We start from the raw sequence: 18787 nt of genomic DNA, 5'->3' as shown, positions 1-18787 counted from the left end.
CATCAGTTGTTGGGTTAGAATTGCTGTCTATTCCCTATGTGATTTAAATAGACAATGGTTTCCTCTTACAACTGTTGTCTATCTACCCATTTTAATTTAAAAAATATCACCGTTTTTTTATAGACAACAACATTTGGTAGTGAAACGTTGTATATTACTTGTCGTAAATAAGTGTTTTTGCACTAGTGCTATTAAGATTAAAAAATATATTATAAAAGAGGATAGTCATTAATAATAATTCAAATAATTTAAAATGATTCCATTTAGTTTTTCTTACTTAAATTCATATTTTTTTCTCCTATAACAACCTAAAGTCAGTTGAGATAGCATCACTATGTCAATCATCGTATTCGGAGTATTGTCCGCTTTGGTTCCTATACGATATGAGACTATTGGACGTATCGGAACAAACTCCACAATCAAAACTAAGGGAACAAAGATTCATCTTTAGAACCTTGTTGATCTCCACAGATAGCGTCGACATTCCGACATGAAGTTTGTTGAGAAAACATCACTAGAGTCAATCACCACATCCGATATATTGTCCAATTTAAAATACAAAATTTCATCACAGTTTTTTCCTTAAAAGATATCTCGGTAGATTAAGAAATAATAGTGTATTTAAAGTGTGCTTAACCTCACCTAAAACCATGTTAAAACTATTGAGTGTAAATATTACATGACTTTCATTTTTCATGAACCCTTTTACTCTTTTTGCATTTTGGTACACAGGTTCGTTGATAATGATAGTTTTCCCATTTACTCCAATGGATGTGGGAATTATGAGTTTGTAGAATTTCTCACTCAGTGGTTGAGTCTACAAATTTGGAATCATTTACTTGGGTCAATTGGCGCTTCTCTCTCACTCTTCTCTTCCTAACTTCTTCTCTTTTCCTTCCTTCTTCTACCCTTCGTTTCATCTCTACCTCATTTTTTCTTGTTCTGTGTAATCCATATTCGTTCAAGGTTCAAAACTTAAATTATTTTCAGTTACTTCTTGCGGCGTTCATGTTTTCCATGTGGCTAATATTGTGTTACTTTAGTTTTGTGTTATCGGAGCTCTGATCCTGACATGGATGACAAAGGAAGCCCTACGGAAAGGGAAGAACAGAGCAAACAGAAAGGAAAAACAGAGTCAGTGGCGTTTCGCAAGCTGTTCGCGTTTTCTGACTGCGCAGACATTCTGTTGATGGTGGTTGGAAGCGTTGGCGCCATCGGAAACGGTTTAGGGTTTCCTCTGATGACATTACTGTTTGGTGAAATCATTGACGTCTTCGGAGTGAACCAGAACAGCCTCGGCATAGTGGAAAAAGTGTCTCAGGTGAACAAATTCCTCGCTAACCACATCTTAGAAGAAAATAAAAGTTTATAAAATAAAGGAAAATAATTATTCAGTAAAATAAGTATTACATATTCATTTTTAGGTATAATAGCAAAATTATATAATTTTTTTTTTAAAATATCTTAAAAATAAATAAATACGTGTTTTGATGTTTACCTGTATAGTACATGACAAAAACACTTATATGATACGGATATAGATATATGTATAATTTTTAAAATATAGGATAGAAAGACGGATATATATATATATATATTATATAATTATAAATATAAATTTTTATATTATATAATTATAAATTATATAAATTAATAATAAAGATTTATAGTATAAGTATGTTTTAATTTTTTTAATAGAAATATATTTTTTATGATTATTAAAAAGATTTATTCTCTTATTTATATATTGTATCTGACACGAATATGTTTAAAAAAAAGCGTCTGAATCTTATGTGTTTATTAATTTTAATTTTAATATAAAGTTAATCGGTATAAAGTTAATATATATATATATATATATATATATATATATATATTATCAAAACCAAACAATATCTGCTCATCATTAAAGGAATTAAAAAATAACTGTTTTACTAAATTGATTATATACTTAAAATAAAATTATATTATTTTTTATGAATTAACTTATATAATATAATTAAAATATTTTAAAAAAATGGTGATGAAAAAGATTGTTCCCATCAACTTTATTCAAAGCTCTGTCCGATTCATGATTGCAGGTTTCTCTCAAATTTGTGTACTTGGCAGTAGGATCTGGGGTGGCAGCTTTCCTTCGTAAGTATTTAAGTTCTCTCTGTTCAAAAAGAAAAATATTTATTTGACACCATCTTTTTTATTTGATAATTTCTATTTATAATAATAGAAATAAATAAAAATAAAATAAAATGTTATAATACAATAATAATTTATAAAGTTCAGATTTGAACTAAAGATAAAAGTGAAAAGGTCAAAGTATCATGTCTCCTTCGAAAAATTATTCATCTGAATATGTGAAAAAGTATTTTAACAATCTTACAACTATTGGAGAGCTTGCTTTAATCAATAATATATTCATTAAAATAAATTAATTTTATAATTACAAATAAAATAAAATAAGTATCAAAACTTTTGTAATTATAATAAGAGAATGAATATCAAATTATTAGGTTTATAAAATATGATTACCCATAATTTCATTTTTTTTCTTCTCAATCTTGTGAAAGATGTGCGGATAAAAACATTACTAATATAATATATTTAATAAGATATAAATTATCAAATTAAAACATTAAAATTGGTTAAAAAAACAGTATCAATAATATCTATGGTATTGTATATAAACTTTGCTATTTTCTAACAAAAATGCATCTTAAGAACTAAAAGTGAACATTTTAAAAGTTTTAATGTCAACTATTTGTTAGGTTATTCAATCAATGTCGAAAAAAATATAAGGTAATTATTGAAAATTAATTAATTAACTTTACGGATTTGCTTGACAAAGAGAAGGAAAAAGAAAGGGATGGAAGAGATTTATTTTAACTTTGTCATTTTGGTTGAGAAAGAAAGATAAGAAATATTAATTTCAAAAATTTGTATCACTCATTTTATTTTTTTATTTTTAACAAATCAATCAAATTACATATTTTTTTAAATATTTTATCTTTATATTTCATTTATTTGAATTCTACCAAGCAAGTAGACAAACAATTTTATTTCTTGTTTTAATTATTATTTATTTTAACTTTTTCTGTTTTTTTCCCTAAAACCAAACACATCTTACTTTATTAGATGAGATATATACACTCATTACATATATTTAAGTAGAATTCTTCTTGGAATTAAAAAAAAAATTATGAAATAAAAGTGAAACGTGATATATTTGCTACACAAAGTGGAAATACTTGAGTGGAGTTTGTGAGAAATATTGACAAACTTGATAAAGAATAATTGAATTTTTCAGAGGTGAGTTGCTGGATGGTGACTGGGGAAAGACAGGCTGCAAGAATAAGAGGACTGTATTTGAAAACTATTCTGAGACAAGACATTGCTTTCTTTGACAAGGAAACAAACACTGGTGAAGTCATAGAAAGAATATCAGGTGACACTGTTCTCATTCAAGATGCTATGGGAGAGAAGGTATGTGTTCAAAAACTATGTTCTTATTATCATAATTCTGCTTCACGTTATGTTTGTTTTTCTACAAGGATTAGATAATTGTAAAATTGATGGATAAATAGTGTATCTGTTGGAGGATAAACTAATGTCAATCATAACTTTTATTAGTTGTCTAAATTTTTTACTAATGGTTTAAGGGTTTACTTCCTTGTAATTAATTGAGATGTTTCTTTTTTTTTAATAGGGGTTGTTAATTAGCAAAACATCTTTTCTAAATTGAGAATACATCATACTATTGTCCTCGTATTCTTATTCTGGTTTCTTAGGGTTTCTTAACATTTTTTCTTTTGATAATTTTGAGTTTCTTTCGAAGTTCAAGCAATAAGGTCTTTTCACTAACTTGATTTTCAAGGGCTTTTTCATGTTGTTAGCGTTTTTTATTCATCATGTTTTGGGTAGATACTATTTGGTCTCTTCAAAAAATCTTACTCACTTTATAGTGGGGTGGTACCCTTCTAAAGCCACTCTTACATACTCAAGATAGTTAGGGAATTAATGTGCTAGTAAATAATTATGTATAAGTTGTGATTATTATTAGTTAGTCGTCCAAAAATTTAAATAATGGTCTAAATATCTATTAACATGTAATAAAAATGTTACTCTTTTATAACAATTGCTTTCTTCCAACATATCTTTGATAGATTAAGAATATAACTCTTAGAAAATCATTAAATAAAAATTAATTTTATAAAGAAAAAATAATTAGTTGCTATAGTAATTAAATTAGACATTATTTTTAGAGATTAAAAATTATTGACATCTTAATTAGTTTCTATTATTGATAAATAGTTTCTAAATTGATATCTAATTAGCTACCAAAGTTTTAGCTATCAATTATTTAGATTCTAACTTTGGTAGTTAAAACCTTGATAGCTAATTAAATAACAATTTAAAAATTATTTATCTAAAACTAATTTAGATATCAATATTTTTTTAATCTTTAAAATAATATTTATTTTAGTTAATATAACAATTAATTATTTTTTATTTTTAAGATTTGCTTTTTTAATGATTTTGTAGTCTATCTCATACCCCTTTCCATGTATTTAGTGTCGTATGTTAGAGTCAAAGAATAATTTACAATTTTAGGAGTTTTATTATGGAAGTGTTTTTAGTAAACCAAGATCTTATTGGATTAATTTTGGTAAATAAGCATGGTTTGATGTGAAGTTGAATGCAAATTAGTAGGAAAACTAAAGGCATGTTTTTGAAACAGGTTGGGAAATTTGTGCAGTTGATAGCAACATTCATAGGGGGCTTTGCAATAGCATTTGCGAAAGGGTGGCTTCTTACAGTTGTGATGTTGTGCATTCTTCCACTCCTTGTTCTGTCAGGGGCTGCCATGGCCATCATCCAAGGTAGGATGGCTTCTAGAGGTCAAGCTGCCTATGCAAAAGCTGCACACCTGGTTCAGCAGACAATTGTCTCAATAAGAACAGTAAGATGTTTAATTTTTCAAAACTATTTATTCCCTTATATTTTTTTTATGATGATAAAGTTTTGTTTTGTTTCTAAAACTTATCTACGAAAGTTCGAATCACTATCTCATTGTTTTTGTGAAAAAATAAAGAATTATAAGGGATGAAAAGTTGAAGAAGAATTATCAATAACTAAGAAAAAATTCAATGATTTATTAGAGACTAAAGATATATTTAAGTTTTTGTTTTTTTCTAAGAAAATATGTTGTAAAATTCCAATGAGTGACATTAGAAATTTAAGTGGTTAAAATTACTTTTTTTCTTCATGTATCATTGAGATGATATTGATGATAGGTTACGACTACGGTTGCCTACCAAGATAAAGACTAGGCTCTGAATATTCTACTTTAGGTTAAGATAATTTTCTTCATGTCTTTGTTTACGTTTCTCATCACCTTAATTGGAGATGAGTTAGGCTAATACAAATCATTGGGCCTTAAGGCTCTACAACCAATATTAGACATGTCATTTCTTCGACTGTTTCTGCACCTCCATACCTTCTTCTCTCACTTCCATAAGTTTTCAAAACATAATCTTTCATCCATGAGAGTTGATTCTTCTGTCTAGTGGACCTGTTGTCTCATGGGTCCAATGCTCTAACAGTTGACCAATGCAGTATTTTTAAAATATGTATCATTTGCTAAAATATTTGAATATATTGTTATTTATACAAAAATAATCTAATTCTATAAAAAAATGAATCTATTTCTTCTATCAAATTCAAAAAACTGAAAAGAGGATATAATTACCTTTCTCCCGTTATTAATCGTTGTCATTTTGAAAAAAATATACTTTAGCTAAGGTTCATCAAAACGACAACTTAATTACTTGAAATAATTCTATAATATATGAAAATATAATACAAGAATAAATGAAAACATTCATAGTATTATATATATAAAACTAAATATTCCTATTTATATACGATCATCATCTTATTTATATAACTATAGTGTTTGAGTTTCTAACTTATAAAAAAATCACCAAGTTGTGTTAGAGTAGTGTAAAGTCCTATTAAAACTGTATATCAGGAAGACGTCATTGTAGAAACCTGTCTGAGACTCATTTTGACAAATGTAGCATTCTTATATAATATTCTGAGTCTTGATATCTTCACAAACCACCAGTTAATTGTTCTAGATTAAAACTGTTAAAAATAGAAGTAGAAATAATCTTTTATGAAGTGAGTGATTTGAAGAGATGGGAAAATTTTAAAAAGTTGTCAGAGTAACAAATTTTTTTTATATATGTTGTTTGTTTCATTCATTGTATATTGCATTGTGGGATAATATCCTTTCATAAATTAGAGTGATTCGAGTTAATGTCATGTTTTGAACTTGCAATATTATAAATTGACAAATCCTTTGAGGCTTTAAAATGATTATAGTAATCCAAAGAGGTTACAGTAATCGTACCAATACTTTACTGCGTTAATTTTCAGGTTGCATCCTTTACTGGGGAAAAACAAGCAGTGTCTGATTACAGAAAATTTCTTGTAGAAGCTTATGTAACTGGCGTTCATGAAGGTTCTGTTGCTGGGGTGGCCCTTGGCACAGTTATGCTTCTTGTTTTCAGTGGTTATGCTTTGGCAGTGTGGTTTGGCGCAAAGATGATAATGGAAAATGAAAAAAAATATAATGGGGGCACGGTGCTCAATGTCATTGCTTCTTTATTAACTGCTTCAATGTAAGTAAGCATCATCTTAGTGTATTTATATGAACCAAACTTAATTCATATCACTTGTTCTTGTATTTGTTGTCATATCTTAGGTCTCTTGGGGAGGCATCCCCTATCATGAGTGCATTTGCTGCGGGTCAAGCTGCTGCATACAAAATGTTTGAAGCAATTGCGAGGAAGCCTGAGATAGATGCTTATGATCCAAATGGGAAAATATTAGAGGATATTGAAGGTGAAATAGAGTTGAGGGATGTTTGTTTCAGTTATCCAGCGAGGCCTGAGGAGTTGATACTCAATAGGTTCTCTCTTGATATACCAAGTGGTACAAGTGTTGCACTTGTGGGACAAAGTGGATGTGGAAAATCCACGGTTATCAGTTTGATAGAGAGATTCTATGATCCTCAAGAAGGTGAAGTTGTTATTGATGGCATTAACCTGAAAGAGTTTCAGCTTAGTTGGATGAGGGGGAAAATTGGCCTTGTTAACCAGGAGCCAGTGTTGTTTGCATCAAGCATTATGGATAACATTGCATATGGAAAGGAGGGAGCCACAATTGAAGAGATAAAATCAGCATCTGCACTTGCAAATGCTACAAAATTCATCCATAAACTGCCACAGGTTCTGCATTTTAGCCAGAGACTGGATTTGTTATTGCATTCTTGGAAATTGTTAGAAACTTTTAAATTTTACATTGACAAGCTTGCAGGGATTGAACACAATGGTTGGTGAACAAGGAACTCAACTCTCTGGTGGACAGAAGCAGCGCATTGCCATAGCGAGAGCAATCCTAAAGGATCCAAGAATTCTACTTCTGGACGAAGCTACAAGTGCCCTTGATGCAGAGTCTGAAAAGACAGTGCAAGAGGCTCTTGACAGGGTCATGGTTAACCGAACTACTGTTGTTGTGGCACATCGGTTGAGCACAGTGAGGAATGCTGATACCATTGTTGTAATTCATAGAGGGAAGGTGGTTGAAAAAGGTATCATAGGCTTATCGAAACACATGGTTAATTTACCCTTCATTATGAAAACATGATTAGTTATTTTGATTTTCATGCATAATTTTGTAATTTTTACTAATTATTGTATATGATTAGAAGAGTGTGTTACTAGCATTTGAGTATAATCCTAATCGTAAAAGTTGTTTGTATATATAACTTAAAGTGTTTGCTAATTAGGAACACACTCAGAACTAGTCAAGGATCTGGAGGGAGCTTACTCTAAATTGATACGTTTACAACAAGTAAACAAGGAATCAGAAGAAACTACAAGTTATGACAGCAAGAGTGAAGTTTCTATGGAATCCTCTACACAGTTAACCAAAAAGATGTCAACTAGGAGATCTATTAGTAGGGGATCCTCTTTGGGGAGTAGTAGCCGCCACTCATTTTCTCTTTCCTCTGGTTTACCCACGGGTGCTAGTTTCCCTGATAATGAAGGTGATGACCCATTACTCGAAAGACAAGCACAAGAGGTTTCACTCCTCCGGCTTGCTTCCCTCAACAAACCAGAGATTCCAGTTCTTCTGATTGGATGTCTAGCTGCCATAGCAAATGGTGTTATACTTCCCATATTTGGGGTGTTGATTTCCAGTGTGGTCAAAACATTTTATGAACCAGTTGATGAGATGAAAAAGGACTCCAAATTTTGGGCACTTATGTTCGTGGTTCTTGGTGTTGCATCATTGTTGGTGATTCCAGCTCGAGCATACTTTTTTTCTGTGGCTGGATGCAAGTTAATCCAACGTATCAGGGTAATATGTTTTGAGAAAGTGGTGAACATGGAGGTTGGTTGGTTTGATGAGCCAAGCAATTCAAGTGGTGCCATTAGTGCAAGGCTCTCAGCCATTGCTGCTTCTGTGCGCACCCTTGTTGGTGATGCACTGGGGCTGTTGGTCCAAAATTTAACATGTGCCTTGGCAGGTTTGATTATTGCTTTCATTGCATGCTGGCAGTTGGCTTTGATTATTCTTGTCTTGATTCCCCTTATTGGTGCAAATGGCTATGTTCAAACAAAATTCATGATGGGGTTCAGCAAAGATGCAAAGGTGAGTTGTTTTTATTTTTCCCATTGCCATGCATTGTTTAAATTGCTAGAAATTTTTTATTTAGTCATGGATTCTGGTACAGATGATGTACGAGGAAGCAAGCCAAGTTGCTAAAGATGCAGTTGAAAATATAAGAACAGTAGCTTCTTTCTGTGCTGAAGATAAGGTCATGGAATTGTATAGGAAGAAATGTGAAGACCCCATGAAAACAGGGATATGGCAAGGGTTGATCAGTGGAATAGGATTTGGGGTTTCATTTTTCTTACTATTTTGTGTCTATGCAACTAGTTTCTATGCAGGAGCTAGACTAGTGGCCGCTGGAGAAACATCATTCTCCGAAGTTTTTCGGGTACAGAATAACTTTTCCATCATTAACATATTATGACAAAAAAAATGTAGTTCTAGTTGTCAACAATGCATATTTCCCTCTTCAAAATGAAAAGATATATATGTTTTGTAGGTTTTCTTTGCTTTAACTATGGCAGCTATTGGAGTTTCCCAGTTTAGCACAATTTCTCCTGATTCTGGCAAAGCCAAATCGGCTGCGGCTGCCATATTTGGAATAATTGATAAGAAATCAGAGATAGATCCAAGTGACGAGACTGGTACCACATTGGATATAGTTGAGGGAGAAATTAAGCTTCACCATGTGAATTTCAAGTATCCATCAAGGCCAAATGTACAGATTTTTCGAGACCTTAACTTGGTTATCCATTCTGGCAAGGTAAAGTTTGAGTAGTATATTTGAGCTATGTGTATGTTGTGATACTTGTAACTAATGGTTACGACCAACACTGATGTTCCAGACAGTGGCCCTTGTTGGTGAAAGTGGAAGTGGAAAATCAACAGTGATTGCGTTGTTGCAGAGATTTTATGTTCCCAATGCAGGTGAAATCACACTTGATGGTGTACCAATTGGGGACTTACAACTGAAGTGGTTTAGGCAGCAAATGGGTTTGGTAAGTCAAGAGCCAGTATTGTTCAATGATACTATTCGTGGTAACATTGCTTATGGGAAGGGAGGTGAAGCAACTGAAGCAGAAATCATAGCAGCTGCAAAACTAGCTAATGCCCATGTCTTTATTAGTGCCTTACAACAGGTAAAGTTAACAGATAAAGTATTGTGTGTTTGATTTTTCAGTCAAATTTAAAGTTGTTTCTCCTTGTTCCTTTCTTCCTTAGTCACATTCACTGGTCGGTTAGGCTATCTAGCAGGTCATACCAATCAATACAGATCTACACCACAAATTAAGCTAAAGAAATAGAATGAAATGGAAGAAAATAATAACTCTGAGATTCTATTTGATTGCAAGAAAAAGAAATACAGAAGGATGAAGAATCCTACTACCCAGAGGTAGTTTCCTCTACAGCAAATCAACAAGGTTCTCTATCTAACAACCGTTCTTCCTACTCATGCTACCCCTCTGCTCTTTCTCACCCACACCCTTCTCCCATCTTCATTTGTTGCTCAATTCATAAACTAGAGGCTCTCTAGACCCATTAATTTTTGGATCTCATTAGCAGCTATTATATTATATCCAAGTATAGTAAAAAAATTCACAGTGAAATAAAATGTCAAAGAACTTTTGTGCTTTAGTGTTCAGTTTGCAACAGTTTCAAGTATATTTCTTTTAAAGAGGTGAACTTTTCAATGTACTTTGTGCTTTTGGTTAACGTTTGCTCACCTTTCACAGGGTTATGACACTGTAGTGGGAGAAAGGGGAACCCAATTATCTGGTGGGCAGAAGCAAAGGGTAGCCATTGCCCGTGCTTTGATCAAAAGTCCAAAGATATTGCTCCTAGACGAAGCCACAAGTGCATTAGACGCTGAGTCAGAGAGAGTTGTTCAGGATGCATTGGACAAAGTGATGGTGAATAGGAGCACTGTGGTTGTGGCACATCGTCTATCTGCAATAAAAAATGCAGATTTGATTGGTGTTGTGAAAGATGGAGTGATAGTGGAGGAGGGAAGCCACGAAACACTTGTTAGAGTGAAGGATGGGTTTTATGCTTTCTTAGTCCAACTTCACTCAAATGCTTCAAAAACTAGAGTTCCATGAGAAACAATTAGAAAAACAAAAAGTTGTATGTCAATAAATTTATCAAGTCATATAACATTAAAGATAGTATGACATTTACAATTAGTTGGCTAGTTCCTTAAAATATTATACTTAAGAGTTTTTTTACAGTTCTGAAACCAAAAAATATTAAATTAAATCAAATTCTCTATAAATTAAAATTAGTTTATACATTGCTTAAATTTTTTTTGAAAAAGTTATATCAATGCTTTCACTGAAAATAAATATGCAAACTAACTTTAAAATAGATAAAAAAAATTGTTTTTTATTAAAGAAGCAATTTTTAAGAAAATAATGTAGATGAGTTAATTAAACAATAGAAATTATGGAAAGTAATAGATTCATGTGTAACTATCATAATTTGAACAAAAATATTTTTATATTGCTTTTAATAAGTAGTTAATTATTCTTGTTTTAATATGTAAAGAGAACAAATTTATAATGATTTTAACTATTAACTTTCAAATAATGGCTTAAATATACTTTCGGAAATCTAAAGTTTTCTACTTGAGACCCCGACTAAATTAGAAATTGAAATGAATAAGTTGATAACAAAAATTATAGAAAAATAAATTTGATTTTATTTAATTATAAGTTATAGTAAATAATAACCTAATAAAGATTTAAAGTAAAATAGGAAAGAGAAATGCATAAAAAAACTAAGAGAATTGTGATAGATAATCTCAAACATTTTATTAGTCATTCTTATTAGTATTACAAAGTTTCAATGTTTTATCTCTATTTTTCATAGTTCCAAGAGAAAAAAAAAATCACCTATTTATAGATGCTACGTGGTACTTCCAACTCACTAATAACATGAGTTATTCTTCAATACAATATGATGTTTTCTATAATTTCTATCTTGATTTCCTTCAAAACTATTGATGTTTGTACAAAGATAATTGCTTCTTCCATGGTTTTTATAACCGAAAAATTATGTTATTTTATTTTGTTATCAATTTTTCAAATTCTTCATAAAATGGTATTACAGGTGACATTTATTGTTCTGTGATGGATGTTAGGTTGGTCAAATCACAATCAAATCGTATTCATATTCTTAAGTAAAAAGAATTGTACTCTGATTATCAGTTATAACTTTTGGCATAGAAGTAAATGTATGATCTAGTAATTAGTATCAAAGTTGAAAAACATGTCAGACATTGATGCAAGTTTTTAATGAAACTTTTATGAGCTTATATTGTGTTGTAGAGAATTATGGAAATCATCCAATCTCAAAATCATTGGTTAAGAAGATAGAAAAGGATGAAGTCTTATTAGAGAGGAGCACTCATATTTGAATAGTCTTTTTCTTCTTAGCTATGTAAAAATTGTACAAAGTACTTTAGGACATTTTATTTGGGTCATGTATTGGGCATTGGTTTAAATTTGGGCCTTGTATTTGGGCTAATAAAAGAGTGAGTGTGTATAGTAATAGATTATTTAGATTAGAAAAAAAGCGACTCACCACTTGGCATGGGAAGCATAGGCGTGGCATGAGAAACACAAACGTGCACATGGCTCTTTCTCAATGGAGAGGATTTGCACCAATTAAGAGGTGACATTTGTCAACCTCTTTTGAGAGGAATCTCTCAAAATGAGAGGAAGACACATGTCGACGTCTCATTTGAGAGGATCATGGGCATGGAACATGTGACGCCACTTGTCACCCACCCGGCTTCGTGATGTTAAGGGTACAATTTCGTTTACTTTTATGCATGTCCTTTCTCATCATGCTTCGTGTAGCTACCATGAGGTTTCTCAATAGGTTTTTCTTTCGGCCTCATGTTCGACGCCAAAATGTTCTTACAATGAGACTGAATATCCCCTAGTGAGTGTCCTCCTTTAGTCTTTTGTTGTTGTTCACCTGTTAAATCTGAGAGGTGGGGTACCTGCAAAGACACTCCAACGCTCAAGTCAGCTAAGAGTGGTATTATATCTATAGAGGTTCAAAACTAAAAGTATCATACATTTGCCATGGGGTCTACCTCTATTTATACTTTTCTATTAGGTATTGTTCTGCATAAAGATTATCATAGGCCCAATGAAACTTTAATCATGCTTTATTACCATTAATCTGTCTTTGGCTCTAATCGTCCTTTTCGGGTATTAGCCGAGTAACCGAATGACTGGATGCTATGTCGGCAACTCGGCTACCCGGCTCTTGGTAGGACACCTTCCTTACCTTATTACATTACATATTATAACTCCTGCACTAACTTAAGAAGGTGAAGTTTTCAAACTCAATTTATGAAAAAAATTGTCACTTTGTTTGATCAATCTTTAGACAATACTTGCGAAAAACTACAAAATATTTTAAAAACACAATTCTCCCTCTTTTCTTATGCTTACCTGTTTTTCACAACACTCAATTTACTTATGTATCTCTCTTGGCAAGTTATTCACTTGTTCCCTCAAATTCCTTTTTAGTTATTAAGAATAACTCTTAATCAACCTATCAAAAATGTAAAAAAAAAAAAAACTATGCTCAAGCCAAGAGTTCAAACAAACTTAAAAAAAATACTAAATCAAGAAATTGGCCAAATAAAATGATTGTAGGATATGAGACAAAACTAAAGAAAGACACTAAAAAGTACTTTAAAATACACTATAAATAATTTAAACAATGTATTTAAATTACTATTAAAATTCGTATAACAAGAAAGTAAGCTAAACAATTAAAAGAATGAAATTGATTTAAACATCTAATAGAAAACTCAATTAAAAAAATCTAAATCTCAAAAGAAATATAAAATTATATAATATATTTTTTATGTACTTATCACACTTAAGACTATTGAAAGGTAGTTAGGCAAGATATTGAAAGCTAGTTATCACACTTAATAATTTATCTCAGAAAAATTAATGTCCCATAGATAACCAAGATATTATGAACTTACAAAATTAATAAACACCACTCAAATTAAAACTAGATATAAAAGAAAGAATAAAAAAACCCACAAATATATATCTTTAATTTTGGATCTACCAAAAAAATTGACTTCAACTACTTGCACTAAATTATTACAATCCTTGCTGCACAGCTGGAAAATATATATTTGATTCTATTTTATATTCAATTATTCAGTTGCGTGCTTGCAATTCTTGAACAAAAAATTGAAATACTTCCTAACAAGTTCAATCGATTTGCTACAAAAACTCCAACAAAATCTGCCCATCAAAATAATTCAAGTCACAAATGTCAATGCTTCACGTGAAATGCAACGTGTCAATGGCTTGAACACAACTTTATCTTAATTTATCAAGGATTATGTTATTTAACACAATTTTTTATGATAAAATTATGTTAAATTTATACGGTTTTTTATGTTTTATAATTTTTTTTTCAAAATAACTTTATTTTAATATAAAAATAGAAAGATTTTTTCATTTTTGTAAAAAAATTTCAAGAATTAGATAATTGAACACATCCTTTCATCCCATTGCTTCGTAAAGTTGATATATATAGCACATAAAAAAAAAATAAAAAAAATAAAAAAATAAAAAAAAAACTTGATATATCAGTGTGCCCAACAGATCAGAAAATCAATTGCTTCAATTCGTTAATTGAAAGAACTGTTTAACTAACTCACATAATAAACAAATCTCCAATTAAACTCAAATGCTGCTTGTGGTGAATTTAAATAAAGGCAGCGAATACCAATTGCCAAATGGATAAAAGAAAAATGCATCCAACAACTTCAATTTCCGTTTCAAATTAATTTCAATTTTCAACACTCATTCTATTAATTTTATTTTATTTTAATATAAAAGTTTTCGTGTTAAATATTATACAAAATAAATAAAAAATAGAAGAGTAAACCAAAACTCATAATTCTAATAACAAACTACATGAAAACATTATTTTAAAATAAAATGATTCTTTATAAATAAATGTTAAATTAACCAAATTATTATACATATATTAATTTTATTAAATTGAACATTCAGATATTTTCTTCAATCAAATTAAACTAATCAGCATTATTTAACACCATTGCACCTGCTGTTTCAGCTACTTCAAAGATTTGCTTGAGTCAATTCACCAAATCAGCATTGTTTAACACCACTTCAATCACGGTTTAAGTTTTTTAATAGAACGCCTCGTGTCCCACGAAATGTGTCAATGATTGTTAGCGTTTTTTTAAGCATAGAACTTCTGAACTGCTAGTTTGATGTGAAAAAGTGAATTCTACAAAAACGGCTAGCACTTATTTTCACTTTGAATTTAGGATTTTAAGTTTAGTGCTATTTAGAAAACAACTCTGTAGAAGTGTACCATACTTATTGTTCTTTTATAAAGATTGAGGTCTAGAGAACTATTAAGAGGATTATTCTATCTCCTTCTTTAGGTCGGTCGTATTATCCTTTAGCTATCTTGTAAATTTTTCGCTCTTTCTTTCTAACTTCGGTTATCTGTCTTCTTGTAACCCAGACTCAGAGGGTATCTGCAAAAGACACTTTGACGTTCAAGTCAGCAAAGACGTTCGACACTCAGTTCTCAAAGCACGGTATATGATGACGTACCTGATTATTGGAATATGTGTTATCTATATTATCTTTGGTGGATTTTCTTTATTGGGTCAGGTTAAGGAGTTTGACTATGTTTAGGGTTGTATTACCTAGCTCTTAGCTTCGCTAACCTTGATTGAGCGTAATTGGACTTGTGCAGTTGGTTGGTCCTATGGACGTAGGCCTTTACTTCGGTCGGTCCAGGGATGGGGACTAAAACGTGACATCAGTCGGACGACCCTCACTGGTACATTTGCCTCCCAAGCTAGAGGATGATTAATTCGAAGAGTCTTTTGAGAGTGATGTGTCAGTTGGGCTTCCGAGTTTGGTGTGACGATTGGGTTCTCAATGCCTAATGTGACGTTACGCGACGCCTGACGCATGACGTGACCCGCATTGATGAAGGATTTTTTGGGCACCAAGTGACGAGGATCGTTGGATCGAAAAGATCTAACGGTTGAGATGGTTATGACGCTTCGCCTCCCGAGACCCTTGAGGGCTATAAATAGTGGTCCCAACAGTGCTGAGACACTGTCCTACTACACAGACATTTGCTCCGAGACCCAAACACTTATTGCCCTCCTAAGTTGTTGTATTCCGGCTTTCATAAGGTTAATCATGTCTTCTCTGTCTCGGCCCACCTCTTCTTCAGCTCCCCATACTCCTCATCCTGTGCGTCCTTCTTCCTTTTCGTCTTCGTCTTTGTGTTTCATCTCCGTCTTCTGTTTTTGTCTCCTCCACGACCGAGCCTTTGTCGGTCGGTGCAATCCAAGTGTTACACCCTGTGGAGGAGGTGGCTAGAGGGCATGACCCGGATGGTGTTGTCGACCGGTCGAACTTCCTTGAGCAGGTCATCTCCCCCCCAGAGATCGACTGGGTGGATCCTAAGGTAACCAGGATCACCTCTGTCTTTACGACCGAGACCTCTGTCATTGATTTTTTGGGCAGGTTCCCGGTTTTGAAGGCAGATGCTAGCCTTAGCTTCTTTAGGGTTGAGTCGTGCCTATCGACCGAGACCATATGTCTGGGTTAGTCTCCTACCGAGTCACCTTTCTTCTATATGTATTCTTGTCTTTTTTTTAGACTTACACATTTCTTTACCATTCGATAACTTCACGATGGGCATCATTAAGGCGTTCAACGTGGCTCTTACTCAACTTCATCCCAACACCTGGGCATCCATCCAAGCCTTCCACCTGATATGTGACGTTATTCATTTACATCCAACTCCTTCATGTTTTTTAAGTTATTAGACCTTCCATCCGAGCGAGTCTGTTCTGTGGCATTCACTGATCAGTCGGTCGGGTAATATCCTCTTCAGCTCTTACACCACTTCATACAAAAAGTTCAAAGAAAGATTTTTCAAAGTCTTAATCCGATCGGAAGCCATGCCATACTTCTTTGACGAAGTCGACCGGTCGAGGTTTCCTATGTCTTGGACTAGGAAGCCTCAAAAGTTTAAGGATTGGCCTTTTCTGACCATGGATGCCGAGAAAACTCCCTACACAGAAGTTGATAACCATGTATGCGAAAGCGTCTCATTGGGTGGTCTTTAAGGGTATGCTAGTTTTCTCTAGTCTCAGTCAGTTGTTTTGTTTTTAACTAACACTTTGTTTCCTATTGTTGCAAAAATCATGAACCAAGACACTCTTCAGGCGAAGGGCCTACTCGACGCCTTTAAGGAAAGGGCCGCCCAACGGAAGGGTAGGCCGAGTATCGAGGCCTTGACGGCTAGGAAAGGGTCGATCGGTGGTGTTGACCCTTCAGGAAAAAGGAAAAAGGGGCCGAGAGAGGGGGGCAACATTGCCACGACTACCCACTCCCCCGGGGTAATGCTGACACCACCCCCTCCTCTCCGATCGTCGATTGACATTGACTCGCCACCAACACACGAATTTAACCGCCCAATCCCCCCTCCAGCGGCCAAGCGTACAATGGAGGTCTCCATGTCACCCCTGTCGGTGTTGGGAGTGACTTACAATTTGCGAGGGGGATGGATTGGCCTGCCCGAGCCGACTTGCTCCAAGGCAGCATCGAAATGATGTGTTGAGCACTTATCCTGGCCCACCAGGGTTTTGAGGATCTCTTGGCTTGAGCATGAGCTTTCAGAGGCTTCAGGGAACTTGAAGTAGTCTCTTGCGGGTAACACTGAGTACGCGGAGAAGCTTGCTCGGGAGGGTGCAGAGTGGGAGATTGTCGAGGGTCGAGCGGCGAAACTCGAGTGGCGGGTTGCGGAGATGGCGATTGAGAATGCACGCATGAAGAAGGTCGTGAAGGAAGCGGATAACAAGATCTCAGTGTTGCATGCCTAGAACTCTAAGTTGAAGGCCGAGAAGGGAGCGGTCGAGACAGAGCTGGATAGGAACACTAATGAGACTTTGGAGCTGCTCAACTAAAGTTTTTTCCAGGTTGTCCGACAGGCTCACGTCCTCTACAATGGTCTGCCACCGTCTGGTGAGTTCGACCTCGAAAACGAGGTGTTTGAGGGTCGGATCTTGCCGATGACCGAGGTGAGGGCCTTGAAGAGCGCAACTCAACCTGCGTCGACCGAAGGTGCTAAAGGTGAAGACCAGTAAGTCTTAGGCTTTAATTTCTTGCTTCCTTTGATTGGGATGTGACCTTTTATCGCTTTACCTTCGAGGTCGGGGTATGACCTCCTCGTATCTTTCTTCATTAATGAAATGGTCGTTTCTTCGCATATAGTAGCTTCATTTGAATAAGTTAGGTTCCTTGGTCAGATAACTTAATTGAACAAAGAAAATTGGTATGGCTTCATCCTTAATTGCACCATGTCTTTAGGTATCAGTAGTGTATGTCGGTTAAGGCTTCATCCTTAACCGCACCATGTCTTTAGGTATCAGTAGGGTATGCCAGTTAAGACTTCATCCATATCAAACCAAGGTTTTGCAGTGTTGGTAGGGTATGCCAGTTAAGACTTCATCCAGACCAATCCGAGCTTTCGGAGTGTCGACAAAGTATGTCAGTTAAGGCTTCATCCAGACCGACACGAGGTTTTTGCGGTATCAGCAGGCTATGTCGGTTAAGGCTTCATCTAGACCAATTCGAACTTTTGCAATGTCGGCAGGGTATGTCGGTTAAGGCTTCATCCAAACTGAACCGAGCACCAAAAGATGCGTGAACTTGACTTTAAATTGCAAATAGTTAGAGAGAAACGTCTCGTTAAAACCTATCCGACCGAAAACCCTCAGGGAAAAAATGGTCGGATGAGGAAAGATTGCGCAAAATTTTTCAAGCTTAGGTACAAAAGGGTCATTTGTGATACCATCCTAGATTCCTCTATCAATTGATTCAACAAAAAATTTCATTCTTACTTTCCAAAATTGATAGTTCAGTCCACAAAACAAAGGTGACCCTGTTTATAGAACCACCCTCCCCAAAGGGTAGTTTTTTAACCATTTTCAAAAAGGTTTTAGGATCGAAACTTGAGTAACTTTCAAAAACTTAACTCCTAATGTCAATTG

At 33.8% G+C, this 18787-nt stretch overlaps 1 protein-coding gene across 1 annotated transcript; it reads left to right on the top strand.

Moving 5' to 3' along the window:
• Window positions 1-812: 812 nt before the first annotated feature.
• LOC137819368 (ABC transporter B family member 21-like) lies at window positions 813-10862 on the top strand. The gene is made up of 13 exons (XM_068623188.1): window positions 813-966; window positions 1044-1321; window positions 2082-2136; window positions 3302-3477; window positions 4733-4954; window positions 6436-6680; window positions 6764-7289; window positions 7378-7651; window positions 7850-8718; window positions 8801-9067; window positions 9179-9442; window positions 9525-9818; window positions 10413-10862. Exons 2-13 carry the CDS (start codon window positions 1073-1075, stop codon window positions 10776-10778), a joined length of 3807 nt encoding a protein of 1268 aa, XP_068479289.1. The 5' UTR covers window positions 813-966; window positions 1044-1072; the 3' UTR covers window positions 10779-10862.
• Window positions 10863-18787: the final 7925 nt, after the last annotated feature.

The sequence above is a fragment of the Phaseolus vulgaris genome, chromosome 10 (assembly GCF_000499845.2).
Source record: "Phaseolus vulgaris cultivar G19833 chromosome 10, P. vulgaris v2.0, whole genome shotgun sequence".
Classification (NCBI taxonomy): domain Eukaryota; kingdom Viridiplantae; phylum Streptophyta; class Magnoliopsida; order Fabales; family Fabaceae; genus Phaseolus; species Phaseolus vulgaris.
This window is presented reverse-complemented; position numbering and strand designations above follow the sequence as displayed.

What these genes read in the sequence shown, in the direction of transcription:
- LOC137819368 (XM_068623188.1), top strand. Translation starts at nt 1,073, where the DNA reads ATGGATGACAAAGGAAGCCCTACGGAAAGGGAAGAACAGAGCAAACAG. An exon ending in AAGATGCTATGGGAGAGAAG is followed by an intron (nt 3,478 to 4,732) that starts GTATGTGTTCAA and finishes TTTTTGAAACAG; the next exon opens with GTTGGGAAATTTGTGCAGTT. An exon ending in CATTCTCCGAAGTTTTTCGG is followed by an intron (nt 9,068 to 9,178) that starts GTACAGAATAAC and finishes TATGTTTTGTAG; the next exon opens with GTTTTCTTTGCTTTAACTAT.